The 13,939-nt window shown below is 44.8% G+C and overlaps 7 protein-coding genes across 7 annotated transcripts; 3 read left to right on the top strand and 4 right to left on the bottom strand.

The window, feature by feature from the left end:
* Window positions 1-660: 660 nt before the first annotated feature.
* Window positions 661-1,903, top strand: TRIVIDRAFT_70129 (uncharacterized protein; the record flags this gene model as incomplete). Its single annotated transcript, XM_014099827.1, has 3 exons — window positions 661-806; window positions 923-1,665; window positions 1,719-1,903. 3 exons carry the CDS (start codon window positions 661-663, stop codon window positions 1,901-1,903), a joined length of 1,074 nt encoding a protein of 357 aa, XP_013955302.1.
* A 1,110-nt stretch (window positions 1,904-3,013) lies between these two features.
* TRIVIDRAFT_51697 (uncharacterized protein) lies at window positions 3,014-3,292 on the top strand (the record flags this gene model as incomplete). The annotated part of the gene is made up of 2 exons (XM_014099828.1): window positions 3,014-3,080; window positions 3,153-3,292. 2 exons carry the CDS (start codon window positions 3,014-3,016, stop codon window positions 3,290-3,292), a joined length of 207 nt encoding a protein of 68 aa, XP_013955303.1.
* A 1,104-nt stretch (window positions 3,293-4,396) lies between these two features.
* TRIVIDRAFT_59511 (uncharacterized protein) lies at window positions 4,397-4,780 on the top strand (the record flags this gene model as incomplete). Its single annotated transcript, XM_014099829.1, has 2 exons — window positions 4,397-4,589; window positions 4,662-4,780. The coding sequence occupies 2 exons, from the start codon at window positions 4,397-4,399 to the stop codon at window positions 4,778-4,780; spliced, it is 312 nt and encodes a 103-aa protein (XP_013955304.1).
* A 1,219-nt stretch (window positions 4,781-5,999) lies between these two features.
* On the bottom strand, window positions 6,000-7,832 carry TRIVIDRAFT_192427 (uncharacterized protein; the record flags this gene model as incomplete). The annotated part of the gene is made up of 4 exons (XM_014099830.1): window positions 6,000-6,092; window positions 6,347-7,419; window positions 7,462-7,658; window positions 7,807-7,832. 4 exons carry the CDS (start codon window positions 7,830-7,832, stop codon window positions 6,000-6,002), a joined length of 1,389 nt encoding a protein of 462 aa, XP_013955305.1.
* A 761-nt stretch (window positions 7,833-8,593) lies between these two features.
* On the bottom strand, window positions 8,594-11,035 carry TRIVIDRAFT_192428 (uncharacterized protein; the record flags this gene model as incomplete). The annotated part of the gene is made up of 2 exons (XM_014099831.1): window positions 8,594-10,963; window positions 11,015-11,035. 2 exons carry the CDS (start codon window positions 11,033-11,035, stop codon window positions 8,594-8,596), a joined length of 2,391 nt encoding a protein of 796 aa, XP_013955306.1.
* Window positions 11,036-11,271: 236 nt separating this feature from the next.
* TRIVIDRAFT_223384 (uncharacterized protein) lies at window positions 11,272-12,709 on the bottom strand (the record flags this gene model as incomplete). The annotated part of the gene is made up of 2 exons (XM_014099832.1): window positions 11,272-11,954; window positions 12,019-12,709. The coding sequence occupies 2 exons, from the start codon at window positions 12,707-12,709 to the stop codon at window positions 11,272-11,274; spliced, it is 1,374 nt and encodes a 457-aa protein (XP_013955307.1).
* A 356-nt stretch (window positions 12,710-13,065) lies between these two features.
* On the bottom strand, window positions 13,066-13,676 carry TRIVIDRAFT_223385 (uncharacterized protein; the record flags this gene model as incomplete). Its single annotated transcript, XM_014099833.1, has 3 exons — window positions 13,066-13,153; window positions 13,216-13,409; window positions 13,476-13,676. 3 exons carry the CDS (start codon window positions 13,674-13,676, stop codon window positions 13,066-13,068), a joined length of 483 nt encoding a protein of 160 aa, XP_013955308.1.
* Between the last annotated feature and the right edge of the window lie 263 nt (window positions 13,677-13,939).

Below are 13,939 nucleotides of genomic sequence, written 5' to 3' on the forward strand. Positions count from 1 at the left end.
CAAATATGCCAGATGAAGGGTTGCAAGCCACCTACTATGGTTGTGACTAATTCATTTGCATATTCCCACGATAGAATGCATTTGTATGTCTTGGAAGCCTCCTTCAATAATTTTTTTAGAGCTTCCATCTCTTCATTGCCTGTTAGACTATATCTTGTCACATACTTCAGTCCGCTAATGCTTAAAATGCGTGTCCATGAGGTCCACATAAGGAGCAATGTCGCAAACAGAAAAATCTAGAATACGACATTTGCAGGGCCAATTGCGGCAAATTAACATGCTTCGGTCTTTTATCGGCTTAATGTGTATTTGTAACCAAGAGCCGAAGAGATGATATCATTTGGATTGGATACAGGGTCGAACTCGCTGGCCCATACGTCGTGCGGCTCTGAGCCCGGAACCGAAATCCTCACAGAATTGACCCGTACGCCGCTATCTTCGCCGTTCGGATCCGGTCAATTATCCCAACACGCTAAATTACAGCCCCAAGACTCGCTTCCGAATTCACGCAGTAAACAAAGTAAACTCCGACGGCTCTGTAGTAATAGGTGTCATATATATGTTCCCTAATTAGCTGCGTATGCTTAAAAAGAGTCATGTTAGTTCTCTTTAAAATTATCATTTGGTTTAACTTTTTTTTTTCTCAACGACACTTGCAAAATGATCTCAAACATCCCCAACGTCCAAACGGCCGCCCTTATCAAAGACCCTGGTTCCAATGCACGGATAGAAATTTGTCATGATTATCCTGTTCCTCAGCCTGGGAAAAATGAAGTCTTACTGAAAATGGAATGCTCAGGAATATGGTAAGTTGATATAATTATGTGGGATTAATTGAAGTGCCAAATCATGAGCGGTCCGCTATTTCACTATAGGCTTTATGATGACAGCTGACTTGATATTGCCTTTTGTGGAAATATAGTTACTCAGATATTTATATATATACGGGAAATAACCCACATTACAATGAAGTTCCCTGCCATGAAGGCGTCGGTCAGGTCGTGCAGCTTGGTCCTGGGGTTGCAGATGCTCTTCTTGGTCAAAGAGTTGGCCTTGGTTGGATTTACAGCGTTTGCGGCCACTGCTACAATTGCACTGCTGGTCGTGATAATTGGTGTGTGAACCAGTTTAATACCGGCACTGATAAGCCAGGAACCATGCAGCAATACGTTGTCGCCAATGCGGATTATTTAATGCCAATTCCAGATGAACTGTCATCACTTCACGCTGCGCCATTTCTCTGCGGCGGTATTACCATGGTCGGAGCCTTGTCACTTTGTGATGATGCCCTCGCGGACGGTGATACTCTGGTCATTTCAGGATCAGGGGGCGGTCTAGGGCACCTGGGATTACAACTTGCTTCCAATATCGAGAGCAAGAAGCGCTTGAATATAATCGCTATTGACACTGGTTCAGCTAAGAAAAAATTGAGCCTCGATCTAGGAGCCGCTGCCTTCGTCGACTTTCAAACGGAGGATGTAATTAAGAGAGTGATGGAGTTGACAAATGGTAAAGGCGCCGACGCTGCAATAGTTGTCCCTGAAGCAACTGCAGCCTTTGATCAAGCACTGGAGTACCTAAAATTTACTGGTACAATGATCTGTGTTGGAATTACTAGAATGGATTATCGCCTCCCACTTTCTCCCACTGCGCTTGAGCATAAAGGTAAGTGAAATGGCATACGAGATACAGCAAGTCGTACTGATGTGGCTACACAGGCTTGGTGATTAAAGCGTGTCACGTAGGGACCGAAAAACAATTGAAAAATTTGCTCATTTCCGCTAGAAAGAAGGAAGTGGTCCCGAAAGTTGAAGTCTTTGACTTTTCCAAAACTGGAGAGCTGTTTGAGCGAGTTAAGCGCGGTGATATTGTCGGTCGTTTCGTCGTGCAAATACCGCAATAATAGACTAGCTGGCATTCTCATCGCCCCCAAATTGGGCTATCCTCCCGATTATTATCGACAGAGCTTATCCGTGGAAATTTTATAAGGTAGCAATTACATTGTACCATAACAACTTGACCGTGATTTGGACTTCAACTATAATCGTTAGCTTTTTTTTTTTTTTTTTTTTTTTTGGATATTATGGCACGATCTATTAACAATATTTATTTATGGAACCACTGGACCTGACATATGTAATTTGCGATTTGCAATCGCCGAAATTGGACTGATCTAGCGCGACAACGGAATGACCACGTCTTCTTAGGGGAAGCTGGATTCGCGTAGATTCTTGGTACAATCCTGTCATTGCTACCTAATGTATAAATTCTACAATGTTCTACAAACTTTCATCACCCTAAAATTACAATAGGTGTTCGGTTAGCTGGTTGTTTGATTGGACAAATAGACATATGTGGACATGTCTTTGAAACTCTCTTTTAGATGGTCATCCCCACGGAGGTCCAACGGTGCTTGGCTTACCATGAAAATAACTAATAGTCCCCCACAATGATGATAATTGCCTTTTTATATTTGTTAATGTAATTAAAGAATATTGTGATTAATTTTAGCTACCTGATCAATGCCGTGTATATGAAATGCAAATTGGAGACTAGGATTGAGTAGTCATAGTACCGAATTGCACCATAGCCGTTTTACGGTATAATTGATGTAGGCGTAATGTATGATTGATGTAGGTGTAATGTAATTAGGCGTCATCAAACGTAGTATTACCACCAGGTAAAGTTCGTAATAAAAAATAATAGAAAATGAGGGGACAGATTTCTTCAGACTAGTAGGAAATCTTGCGTCATTTGTGAATCATGACTGCGCCATAGAGCACTCTATCTCTATCACATGAAAGTGGTTATAGAGCTGGTTGGGGTGTTTGTTTAAACTTGGTTACTTGTGATTTGCATTAAAAGGTCACGGGTATTTATCTCTTATCCTCTACGGCACTTCATTTTTTTCCTTTTTCAATTATTTTGTTTCTAATTGAAATCAGCTTCCTGAGAGTCACATATCACCATGCAATCTACTTCTACGCCGAAATCGTCTGACACCACACCCACAATGGGTGCCAATGAAGCAAAGCCCAAGGTGTTTGACAAGGAAGGTGCTGTTGGAAAACACTTCACAGGTATGTTGACAGATTTGCACGCACTTGGCCCCCGTTGGGGTATAGAATGTGGTTCTCACTCGTTTATTGTAGAGGAAGGTGCTGTTGGCAGTATGGCACAAAAGATGGGAGGTCCTTTGGACAAGGAGGGTATTGTTGGCAAGCAATTCACCTCAGAGGGAGCTGTGGGAGGCACAGTTGAATCAATGATGGGGGGCAAGAAGCGCTCATGAATTTGCTTATTGAAGTATTTCAAGGTCGAGAAAGGGTTATGAAGCTATCTAAATCTACTCCTCTTTTTTATGATCATAAGAGACCTCAGTGATTAACACGAAGCAATACCCGCTTTCCGATACTTCATTTATACCCGCAAATACTGTAGAATAGTTCGAATTCGCCGTCTTCATTGACCTCGCTTGCATGTTTGTCAGTAATCATCACAAGGAACATGCACCAGCTATGTGTAAGGCTATAATCCTTGGAAAAGCAATTTGTCTTCAAGTCACGAGAAATCAGTTACACGATAGGGGCGTTTGCGAAGATTGATTCAATATCATAACTTTACTCTCCGAAGGGTTTAGATCCTTTACGTGTGTATGTTGATAAAAGTAAACAGATACCAAATGGTCGGCAGCCCAAGTTTCCTCTGACCAAACCATTTCTAGTTTCCTCTAGCACCCCGCAATTGTAATGGTAATGACATGACGTTTAGACTGTTGATGATACGTCTTTGTAGTCGTGTAGCGTTGTAATATATTTTATTGAAGGTGGAACCATGACGTTGTTGACTGAGTGCTATAGAATCACATGAGAAAAAGTACAGTTGCACAGGCCAGAGCAAATGGCACTTTTACTGTCACTTAAGTGCCGAGACATATGTTGTCAGCGGGAGCGTTGCTCTATATGGAATAAATCCATATCCATCGCATTCTAGCTAATGGGTCAAAACTAGGTATGGAGAAGCTCACACAACGCCGAAGTGATTCACACAGCGTCACAGACACTAGGCAGCGCATCTGAGGACACCGATCGATCTTACCATATACATTACACATCGATTTTGGATCCAGATCGATGGAACTTAATTGAGCTTAATCTTGACACTTCTCATAATTAGCAGCCACGGTGGCGCTGGCCCAGAAAGTTCTTCCACGTCAGTGGTTGTTATGTACTCACGAGTAAATATGCATGAAGTGATGTCATGATCGCGCGGGTTACTGTATTCCCACAACTATAAATGCTGTTGTGACTTTCAACTAGATTTACGAAAGATTTTTGAGTGAGAATAAAGCCGTATTAAATTAAAGTCATATTTCTAAAGCATACCCATACACACAATGTCGAGATACGCTTCGCAACAAACTGATGATAAGCAGTTATACGATACTGTTGGTTCCAATATTCCAGAAGGGCAAGTCCAAGATGATTCGTACGTCACGAGCAGAAAGGAGCCAATTCCAGTTGAAAGCGACAATGCTGTAGTCGAAGATCCCGTCCAGACATCATTGGCAGACACCGATCAACAATTGGGTATGTATCAACAAAATATGCGGATACCGCGATTCGCAATAAAATCCTGAAGCACTCATTAATTTTAAACAGAGCAAGACGAGAAAGAAGCTATTGATAAGTCTAATATCATTGACCAAAGAACTCGAGGTTCTAAGCCGAGAGGTTCGTACAAAGAGCCTGGGGATGAGCCGATGGGTTTGACTGAATAATAAATATTGTGACACTACTAAATGCTGCTTACATATGAGCATTATTTGAGAGGAGTAAAGAATTAAGCTATCTAATAACAATATTAATATTATGTATAGTTTAATCGTTCTGGAATATTTCCTATGCTATATGTCATATTATGGATTAGTACCTGTGTAACCTGACCACAAACGTAGTAATTCAGGCTAGCTATGCCTCGCTCTGCTGTGTGAAAATTTCCCATAGTCAAGTCATTGCAATGCCAATACAGCTACGAGTCCTTCAACTCGCTCCAACCATATGTAGGTAAACTTCTCTTATACTCTTAAGATACTGTTCACCATCCTGTGTCTATAGATTTGGTACCATCTAGTGATGTTTAACCGACAAGGTAGATGGTGCCAATGGTACCAATATGGTTTTCTTCTAGAAATATGCACTTTATCGTCCCTTCAGAAGGATGATAGATGAACTCCCAGCCGTCAGAGGGTGTATTTGATAGCGTGGCGATGTATCCGGCGCCTTCAAATCTGACATGCTTATACCATATATCCTTCGCTGAGATAATATTTCCAACTTCGTATATTCCCATTCGCAGTGAGGTTCACAACCATTTTCATAGCATATTTGGTCCCCGTGTCAGAAAGTAGAGATAGTGATGGCAGTAGCGGGTGCTCAGGGAACCTTATATCTACCTAGAGAATGGTAGCGAGTAAAAGATCTTTGCTCTACGTCTTGTTGCGGTCGACATTTGAACTCCTTGATAGCGAATTTGGGGTCGGGTGTTGAATACAAGTAAATCTAGATTCCCTACTTCAACACTGAACTCCGGTATATATTCCAGCTGGCTTCAGCATCGTTTGAGATTCCCAAATTGCCGAAGAGCTGTATATCGTTTTTCAGGACTAGAGACTTCGCACGGGGGAAACCGCTAAACTCATCGCTAAAGCCTTAGTACTTTGAAGTTAGACAGTAGATAGCCTGTGATATCGGCGGAAGTACGAAATATTGATGAATTATTTCTTCTTACGTGAAATAATAACATAATAGTAAGAAAAAGTAGTCTTTTTAATTCGGGTAGTATTTTGCAGAGCCGGAATTCATGTGGTATTGGTATGGAGCTGGAATTATAAAGCTGTATATAATTATTCTGTAATACGGAGTAGTATGCGTTTTATATTTATTAGTACTACCTGTACTTACTCCGCTACCTATAGCCATACACATGTATCTTGTATATTACCCCTGTATAGGATGCACTTGTAAAAATTGCTGCGCTGCTGCCATTTCCTCGGCTGATGGTAGGTTTGCTATCATCAGGTATAAGACATCCTTCACCAGGTGGTCAGTCAGATATGTATTTGCAAGACAATGTATGTGGAAGTGTGGCATGTAAAACGGTAATAGGAATGGGGAGTCAGACGAACCTCATGCATAAACTTCTTAAGGCCCCGGATCAGAGCCCCCGGTCCAACAGTGTTCAAGATTGTTGGACCGCGCTGCTCTCTTTTCGCTTCTCTCCTCTCTGACCTACGGTCATGTCTAGCGGCCTTCCTATCACGTCTGGCCTGTTTTCGATCGCTCACTCTTCCACCAATGGCTCCACCTGTCAGCAAAGCTAATAGACTACCACTGCTCGCTGGATGGTTGGGATCCGCGTAACGTGAATGGAACTCAGGCTTGACGTTCAACTGTGCGAGACGACTCTCCGGGTGCATATTAGCCCATTGGGCCTGAGACCGCTTATCCATGTACTCCATTGCAAATATCATGCTGCGCATCATGCCATTTGGCTGCTTCTTCCCAGCCTCTTCAACCACCTGTCTACCCTCAGCAGAATCGGCAAGCTTGTCCAAAGTTGGAAACACAAGTGGTGCAGACTCAGGCCACTCAAAGTTTGTTGTCCCGTGCGAAGCCTGCATCTTGTTACTAATCCCACCACCTACTCCAGGCTGCGGACCTGAAGCGTTCTGGGTAGCTTGCTGCAACGCTGCGTCAAACGTGACTTGCGTGACGACTTCACCGGCTCGGCTCGGCTTCCAGGTCATGATAACAGCTATGAGTCCGAGGGGCCGAAAGAATTCGGTATTCATTTTGTTCAAAAAGGTATTAGTTTTAGACCGGCTGTGCGCCTGAAGACTAACTTGAGTAGTGACCTGAGCGGCAATGGAAACGGCAATGGTGACAGGCTCAGGAACATGCTGTACAGCAATAGCTGCAACATTGATAGCGTTGATCCATGGCGATGGCGCCGTTGCCATGTTTAACTGCTTGATAAAGTCGATGAAAGTAGCCTGATCGATTCCCACATTTTGAAGCAGCGGTGCGTATGCGTGGATGAAGCCGCGGGCACGCTCGCCTGGTCGCCGTTGCGGGAGGATCACAGGCATAGGCAATCCATGCTGCTGAACCTGTTGGTTTGATGGTAATACATGACTCCGAACGAAACCATCAGCCATAGCCTGGACGTCAAGGTCTTGCTCCATGACAGTAGCATAATCTGGTGGTGGCTCCAGCTGTAACTGCGCGGCATCGAGTTCCCATGCTGCCTCCTCCAAATCTCGGGACGTGTCTTGGTCAACTTGTATCGGTCCAGAATGCTCTTCGCTATCAGAAGAGTCATCGTCATCATGCTCATACGAACTGTGACGCTTCTCATCTGGAAATCCTTGCGACGAAACTTTTGGATGCTCTTCATTACTGTGAACTGCCCTTGAGCTTTCCCCTGCCCTCGAACTTTCTCCGGGGGCAGCGGCAGCAGCTGCTTGTGCTTTTTTCTTCTCTTGATGATTATGATAGCTTTCTGAGGCGAGTCCAATACCGGCAGCCACGCCCCTCACGATGCCACTGACAAGCCCTTTGCGCTGTCGACCTCCAGTGCTGCTCTGTGAGTGAGAGCTCAATTGGGATGACGATCTGTTTCGGTTGTCTCCATATTGGCCATAAACCCCACCGGTTCCATAACCTGGTTGTAAATAGCTAGGGACGTGAGAATCGTATCAAAATGCAGAAGCCTTGCTTCCCGTTGAGAACATGGTTGCCATACCTATTGTGACTATCCTGGCCAGACATGATTGGTTACTGCCTCTGTTATTGCGAAAAGTTAAAATCTAGATTTGGCTTAAGACTTCTTCGTGTTTCTGGATGACACAGAATAGTTGAGTTGATTAAAAGAAGGTTATCTGACAAAATAGTTCTTGCTTATGAGAGATTGCGTCTCCCCTCTCGCTATTATCTTGAGGAGTATGGGATGATCCTTCAGGCGGGCCGAACGGCACGCATTGCGGGGTAGCTAATTGAGATAAACCTCAACTATTTGCTGGTTTTTACGCCAGTGACGTGATACCATTTGATAGTCATCATTAAGTCCCATGTGGTTTCTTAGCGCTTAGGGATAAGAGGAACAAAAACAAAAGTACGCGTAACTCAAGCAGATTTAGAGGCTCTGCTACCGCGATACGAGCTTGATAGATATAATTAGTCTTAATTAGTCTTCATTTCATATTTGCAAGTTCTGGAAGTGGGATCATTAGTGATAGTCAAGATCGTGACTAACGTGAACAGAAAGAAATGTTGAGCTAGCTGTTTAAGCCTGTTTGGTGAGATAATTGGCCAATCTCGCTCTGAAAATTCAGCAAACTACATTCACGTCTCATTTCTTTGCATCTTGTCAGGCTTTGCTTAGTATAAATATACACAACGCTAATAATCACATAGACGAATCCAAAGACGCGCCAACGGGAGTCGCAATAACACTCGTGTAAGTAGTTGAAGCTTTGTAACAACAAAAAGCTCCAAACGAAGAACCACTATGCTTATGCACGATGGTAAGTCTATTTTTTTAGAACAAACATGCTTCCAGTCCAACCATACGCTCTTGTAAGTGTCCGACCTTGTCGTCTGGCAACCATGAAAGGAATTTTACTTTTACAACGAGGCTCGCAAAACTGGACGCTTGCGTAACCATCAGTTTGAGCAAGAGAGAACTGCCAAACTGATCCGTAAAGCTTCTGTGCTGAGAGGCCAACCGACTTCATAGCATGCAAAAAGTCATTCCAAGCTATCTCCCCGGGTGAAGAGGTAATAGCAGGGTTGAAAAACAAAGTCCGGAATACTTTGAGCGCACGATTGTCAACTGAGAAAAAGGGCTTGGGTATGGTTTCTTCTGTTTCTATATGTCCAGATTGAATGGCTTCCGATGGTTGTGGATCTGCCTTTTCATTATCCTTCACCTTGGCTTGGACGGGCATTGTCTGGGCGTGGGCGATTGTCTGTTCATGAATTTGGCAACCCCACAACTTAAAGAAAAGGGGCGAGAGGGGTTTTTCAACAGTATGAATCGGTGTTTGTTGGTCGGTCCATTCTGGTGTACGCTGCAGGAGATGGGGCTGTGATAAGAGCCTTTGCAAAGCTAATGCTGGTTTTGCATCGCCAGATGCTGAAAGGATTAAGTCGTCAACTTGAGCCCAGAATTTGTCGAGATTCTGCTCAGCTCGGCGCATACATTCCACATTGGCCTTTGTCCGATGCTTATCATAGGGATAAGTAAATGACCCTAGTAGTGGTTCTGCAAACGGCAGTATTTTAGACAAATTTTCGGGTTTGAAAGCTGCCATAGTTCGAAGCCACATCACGCCCTTGATATCAGAAGCAGCTTCCAAGTCCTTTCTTGCCACGAGAGTAATATAGTTGAAGTTTTTAGCCCAAGGCTGGTAGAAATTAATCTCTTCATTGCACCAGGTTAGGATAGACAAGCTGTCGAAGATGCTTGCTACCTTTCCAGAGATGAGTTCGCCCGCCGTTGGTTCGGAAAGCAAAAGGCGTTCTAACTCGTCCACGATGAGTGGGAACCCCATGCAAGAGAGATCATAGCGGTTTTCCCACAGCGTTTGGAGCAGATATGTACACTTAGCCTCAACCTTGCTCATCTCAATTCCTCTCGGTACAGGTAGATTATCATCACTTGAACAAGTGTAAAACTTTCGAATTTGTGGAGATTCCATTGCAACAAGCTTAAGCTGATTCAGGTTTCCCCCGGAGCCTTGAGCCATAAGGAGGAGGAACTTCGAAATAGCAAGTAAGAATTCATCGGGGAGTTCTTTCGTTGGCGAAATTACTGACTCATACTTTTTTTGTAGAACAGCCAATTCCTGTGCTTGTTGGTAGAGTTTGGAAAAAACATCAAGCTCAAAGTAAGCGTCAAAAAGGACATTGGATACAAAGTGTGCTTCAGAAAGAAGGCGTTCACTCCCCGGCGTCAGAGTAGGATCGAACCCATGCCTATTGTTCTCTTTTTCTAATAGAATCTCCTTTGCATCCAACAGATTCTGGCGACAATAAACGGGGTCCTCTCGCAGAGCCCAAATATGATCCTCTAGTGCCCGGGTCTTTGCAGCGAGCAACGATTCGACACGTCGAAGTTCAAAGCGGGCCGGACGTCGGTAAGGGGCCTCGGCCGCCATCGAAGCCAGCGATTCAAAGCCACGCAGCTCGAGCTCCGACTTTAGCCGCGGCTCTGGCTGAATAGGATATTTATTGCTCGTCAACATACCAGGATCAATATCTCGAAGTATTCCCTGGCAACAGTCGACAAGAAATTTCATTAGCTTATCCTGAGCCTCGAGAATAAGAAAGCCTTCGGGTGGAGAGAATTCCAAATGACCAATAAATAAGTCTAGTGCCTTCGAATGACTATTCCATCGAAGAATTTTGCCATATTCCTCAACAGTGTTTGCTCCATATAATATCATTGTGCAATTTCCCAACATAGTGCACTTGATGGCTTTGGAGCCGATACCCAGGCGCATGGATCCGAAATCCCTGCATGCGAAACTGGAAGGGAAGTTCCGCCCTCTTGCGTTGAGCAGTAACAGAAGTGATTGCGTCTGCAACAAATCTTCCTGATTGATATAGGGCCACATGTAACTGCCTCTATCTGAATCGGTTCCAACGTGTGGTTGATGTTTTATTTTCTTGAACGCCTCCAAATCGGGGCGATGATTATACGGCATTCCTGGCCATGCTTTCAACAGAATATCCGTCCTTTGACGTCGGGTCTTTTTGGCCCATCTTTGCCTAATAGTACACTCGTGTCTTAGTAGTAATCCGTTTAATATCTCGTAGTTGGTGAATATTGCCCTCGCCCTCTTGTTGACTTCGATGCGAGCCTCCGCTACAGTCACCACCTTTGAGATTTCGATGGCCTTGCAAAAGTCAGTGTAGGTGCCCTTGGTCGGCTATGAATCATGACTGACACGGGTCGGTGGCTCAGCCATTTCCCACTTGAGGCAGAGATGCCTATATTGGCTTGATTGGGCAAAAATCGCGTCGGGTTGCACTGGTTGAGGTTGAGATAACCGGTTGCTTTAATCCACTGTCACATGTGCACGATAAAGGTATGTTGATACCAACCCCCGGGCCGTACCTGCAGATAAATCGCAGCAGTAAATTACGGAAATATGAGCCCACACATTAGGCAAGCACATTTTGCTTCGCTTCATATTTTCCAAATTTAAGATCTCGTACTAAGCACTACTGATGGCCCAGCGAAGAGTGTCTCTGCTAGACAAGCATATCCAGCGTCGTCAATACCAGTAAAAGAAGAAGCCAGTTGGTTCGAGCCCGCTACGCCGCTGCTTGGCTCTTCAGAAAATATTCCTTCACGGCTAACTTGATTCTCAGTTGGGATTACTTGCCGAGGCTGCTGCCTTCTCAAGGTACCGAGAACGTCTTCAGCCGGCTCGCTTGATATGTCCGGGCTTGTATCAAGAGGATACATACTGGTATTTAATGTGTCACCCAAGAGTTTTTTCACTCTCTGCACTGATTGCAGGCACTGGGGCAGCTCATCAAGCGTATCAAACGCGATTCGGCAAAAGCTATCGAATGTGTCTTGTGCTATCTCATCCTGCTTCAGATAGAGGAGCAAAACGTCTGTGGCTAGCTGCAATGACGCGAGAATATGATGAGGATACGGATCCAAGCTAATCAAAGAGGAGAGCTCGCGGCCGCGTTGGGCTCTATCTTTGCTGAGAGCCACCTGGCAGCTGAGACCAAAGCTAATTGTGCTAAAAATGGCGTGAACTGACTCGCGGCGAACGGCATCAAAGTCTGGAACGATGTCCCTCCGTTCAATGGATACAGCCAGGCGACATAGAAGCACCAATCCCATGTGATAGTGCAATTGAAGAAGGTCTACTGCAGGTTAGCTTCGAAGCTCTTACTCTCAATGATAAACATGATGGGTCGTTATACTGACAATAACATAATCGAGCATCTCTACTGAGAAAGAGAATATGCTTCTCACAAGCTGCAAGCAGTGGCTTGAAGGTTCTATCAAAACGATTCACAGCTTCCCTAATGAGAATTTGCAATCTGGTGATGATTGACTCTCCATAGCCATGATTTATCGCTTCTCGCAGAGCTCCGATTATTTTCCAAACATATCCTTTCCAAGTAGATGCCCGGTGAACAATATATAATGTGTCATGGCTTGTCGGAACAAATCCATTCTGCCTCCACGCCTCTGTGCTTTCATGAAATAGTTGAACTCGAGCTTTCATAAGGCGGAAAACCGGCTCCTCTTCAAAGCCAAAGACGCCGCTACAGAGGATAGAGGGGCATCCTCTGGTCATGGACGAAGAAGTATCAAATACCACACCGGCCCAATACATCATATTCTCGGCATGAATGAAATCCTCATTGACGGTGTTACGATTGATGGAGCCTTCCCCATTGCTTCTACCAACCGATAGGCCAGTTCCGGAAAAGCTGATGTCGCGTCGTTTTACTCTTAGTCGGTGAATTTGACGAAGAGCCATGTCGATACTAACCTCGCCAGCGCTGTGAGCATTTTCGACATCCATGGAAGCACCTTCGGAAATTGGAGTGAGTCCGAACAAATACAAAGCCAAAGCTGTTTGGTAGCTTAGTTTGTCAAAAACAGACATGACTCTGGACTTGGCATTGTGCCAGAGGCGATCGCCAAGTAGCGAGAGCTGCTGTCTGTCGATTGCATTATCCGTCACCAACGGTAGCCAGCGAAAAGAGAACGCGTGCACTGATGAAATTAACGCCAGCTGAATAGCGTGATCGCTTCTGGGGCAGCTGTGGCGGGTTGGGATATGATCATCCGTACTACAGGTGCAATTTGCCCAATCGAGGGACACAACCAGCTGCAGCATGGTGAGGCTGGACATCTGCCTCCGCAATTAATATGGGGAATATAGAATCATTATGGAAAACTCACATGATCAGGCACCACATAGGGACTGCAGTCAGGGCCTGTCCAGAGAGTAAGGACAGGCTAGAATATGAGAGTGAAAACCGTCCATAGCTGGTTATGCAGTTCCTTGGCCTCGGTTCTCTGGGATAATTCAGAGCTGGGTATGGGCCTATCAAACCGAACGTGAGAAACTAAACCATTAGCATCAGATAAGAATGGGTCTAGACATACTGAGTATGGCCATCATCCTCTGCCGTTACAGTCAGCCCTGTTTCGTGATGTTGTATCTCTTCAGAAGGCTCCGAGCCATTGGCCACTGCCGTTGGGGAATGAACTGATATCGAGCGACGAGAGAACTGACGAGTTCTTGGCCGGTTGACATCCCTTGACGCAGCTACAGTTTTATTCCCGCGGTTCCGAATCCACTGAGAAGATGCATCATTAGAAGGGAAACATGGCGATAGATACTTCAACGAACAGACCAGACTTACATCATAGGTGCAGGGCAGAGCTCGCTTTGAACAGTTTGTACACTGAACACGGGATGATCTAGCGTCGGGACTACCGGAAGTGGTTTGCTGGTTCTGTTGTAATTGTGAAGCATCACATGCGATACGCGATTTGCGACAGTAGTCACAGCTGGAGAATTGACGTCTGCGCGCAGACTCGGTTCCGAGAACGCCTCGGACCATGGTGGAAGCTGCGTAAATACTTTGGTGACTGGATTGCTAAGCGGCTTCCAAGGAGTAAGGAGAAGGACGAAGACTAGGATCTCGGATCCGAACTACGCATCGCATCATACCGCATTAGTCAAAGTTCCACGCCACCAATCTAGCCATTACGCCCAATTGTTCTGATGGCATCTGTATAATAGGAATTGCGTATTGAAACATTGCAATATGTATATATATATATATATTGTGCGAAAGCCCTCGAGAGATCTATCCTTGTTCTC

Source organism: Trichoderma virens (genome assembly GCF_000170995.1).
Source record: "Trichoderma virens Gv29-8 chromosome Unknown TRIVIscaffold_75, whole genome shotgun sequence".
NCBI classification, from domain to species: Eukaryota; Fungi; Ascomycota; class Sordariomycetes; order Hypocreales; family Hypocreaceae; genus Trichoderma; species Trichoderma virens.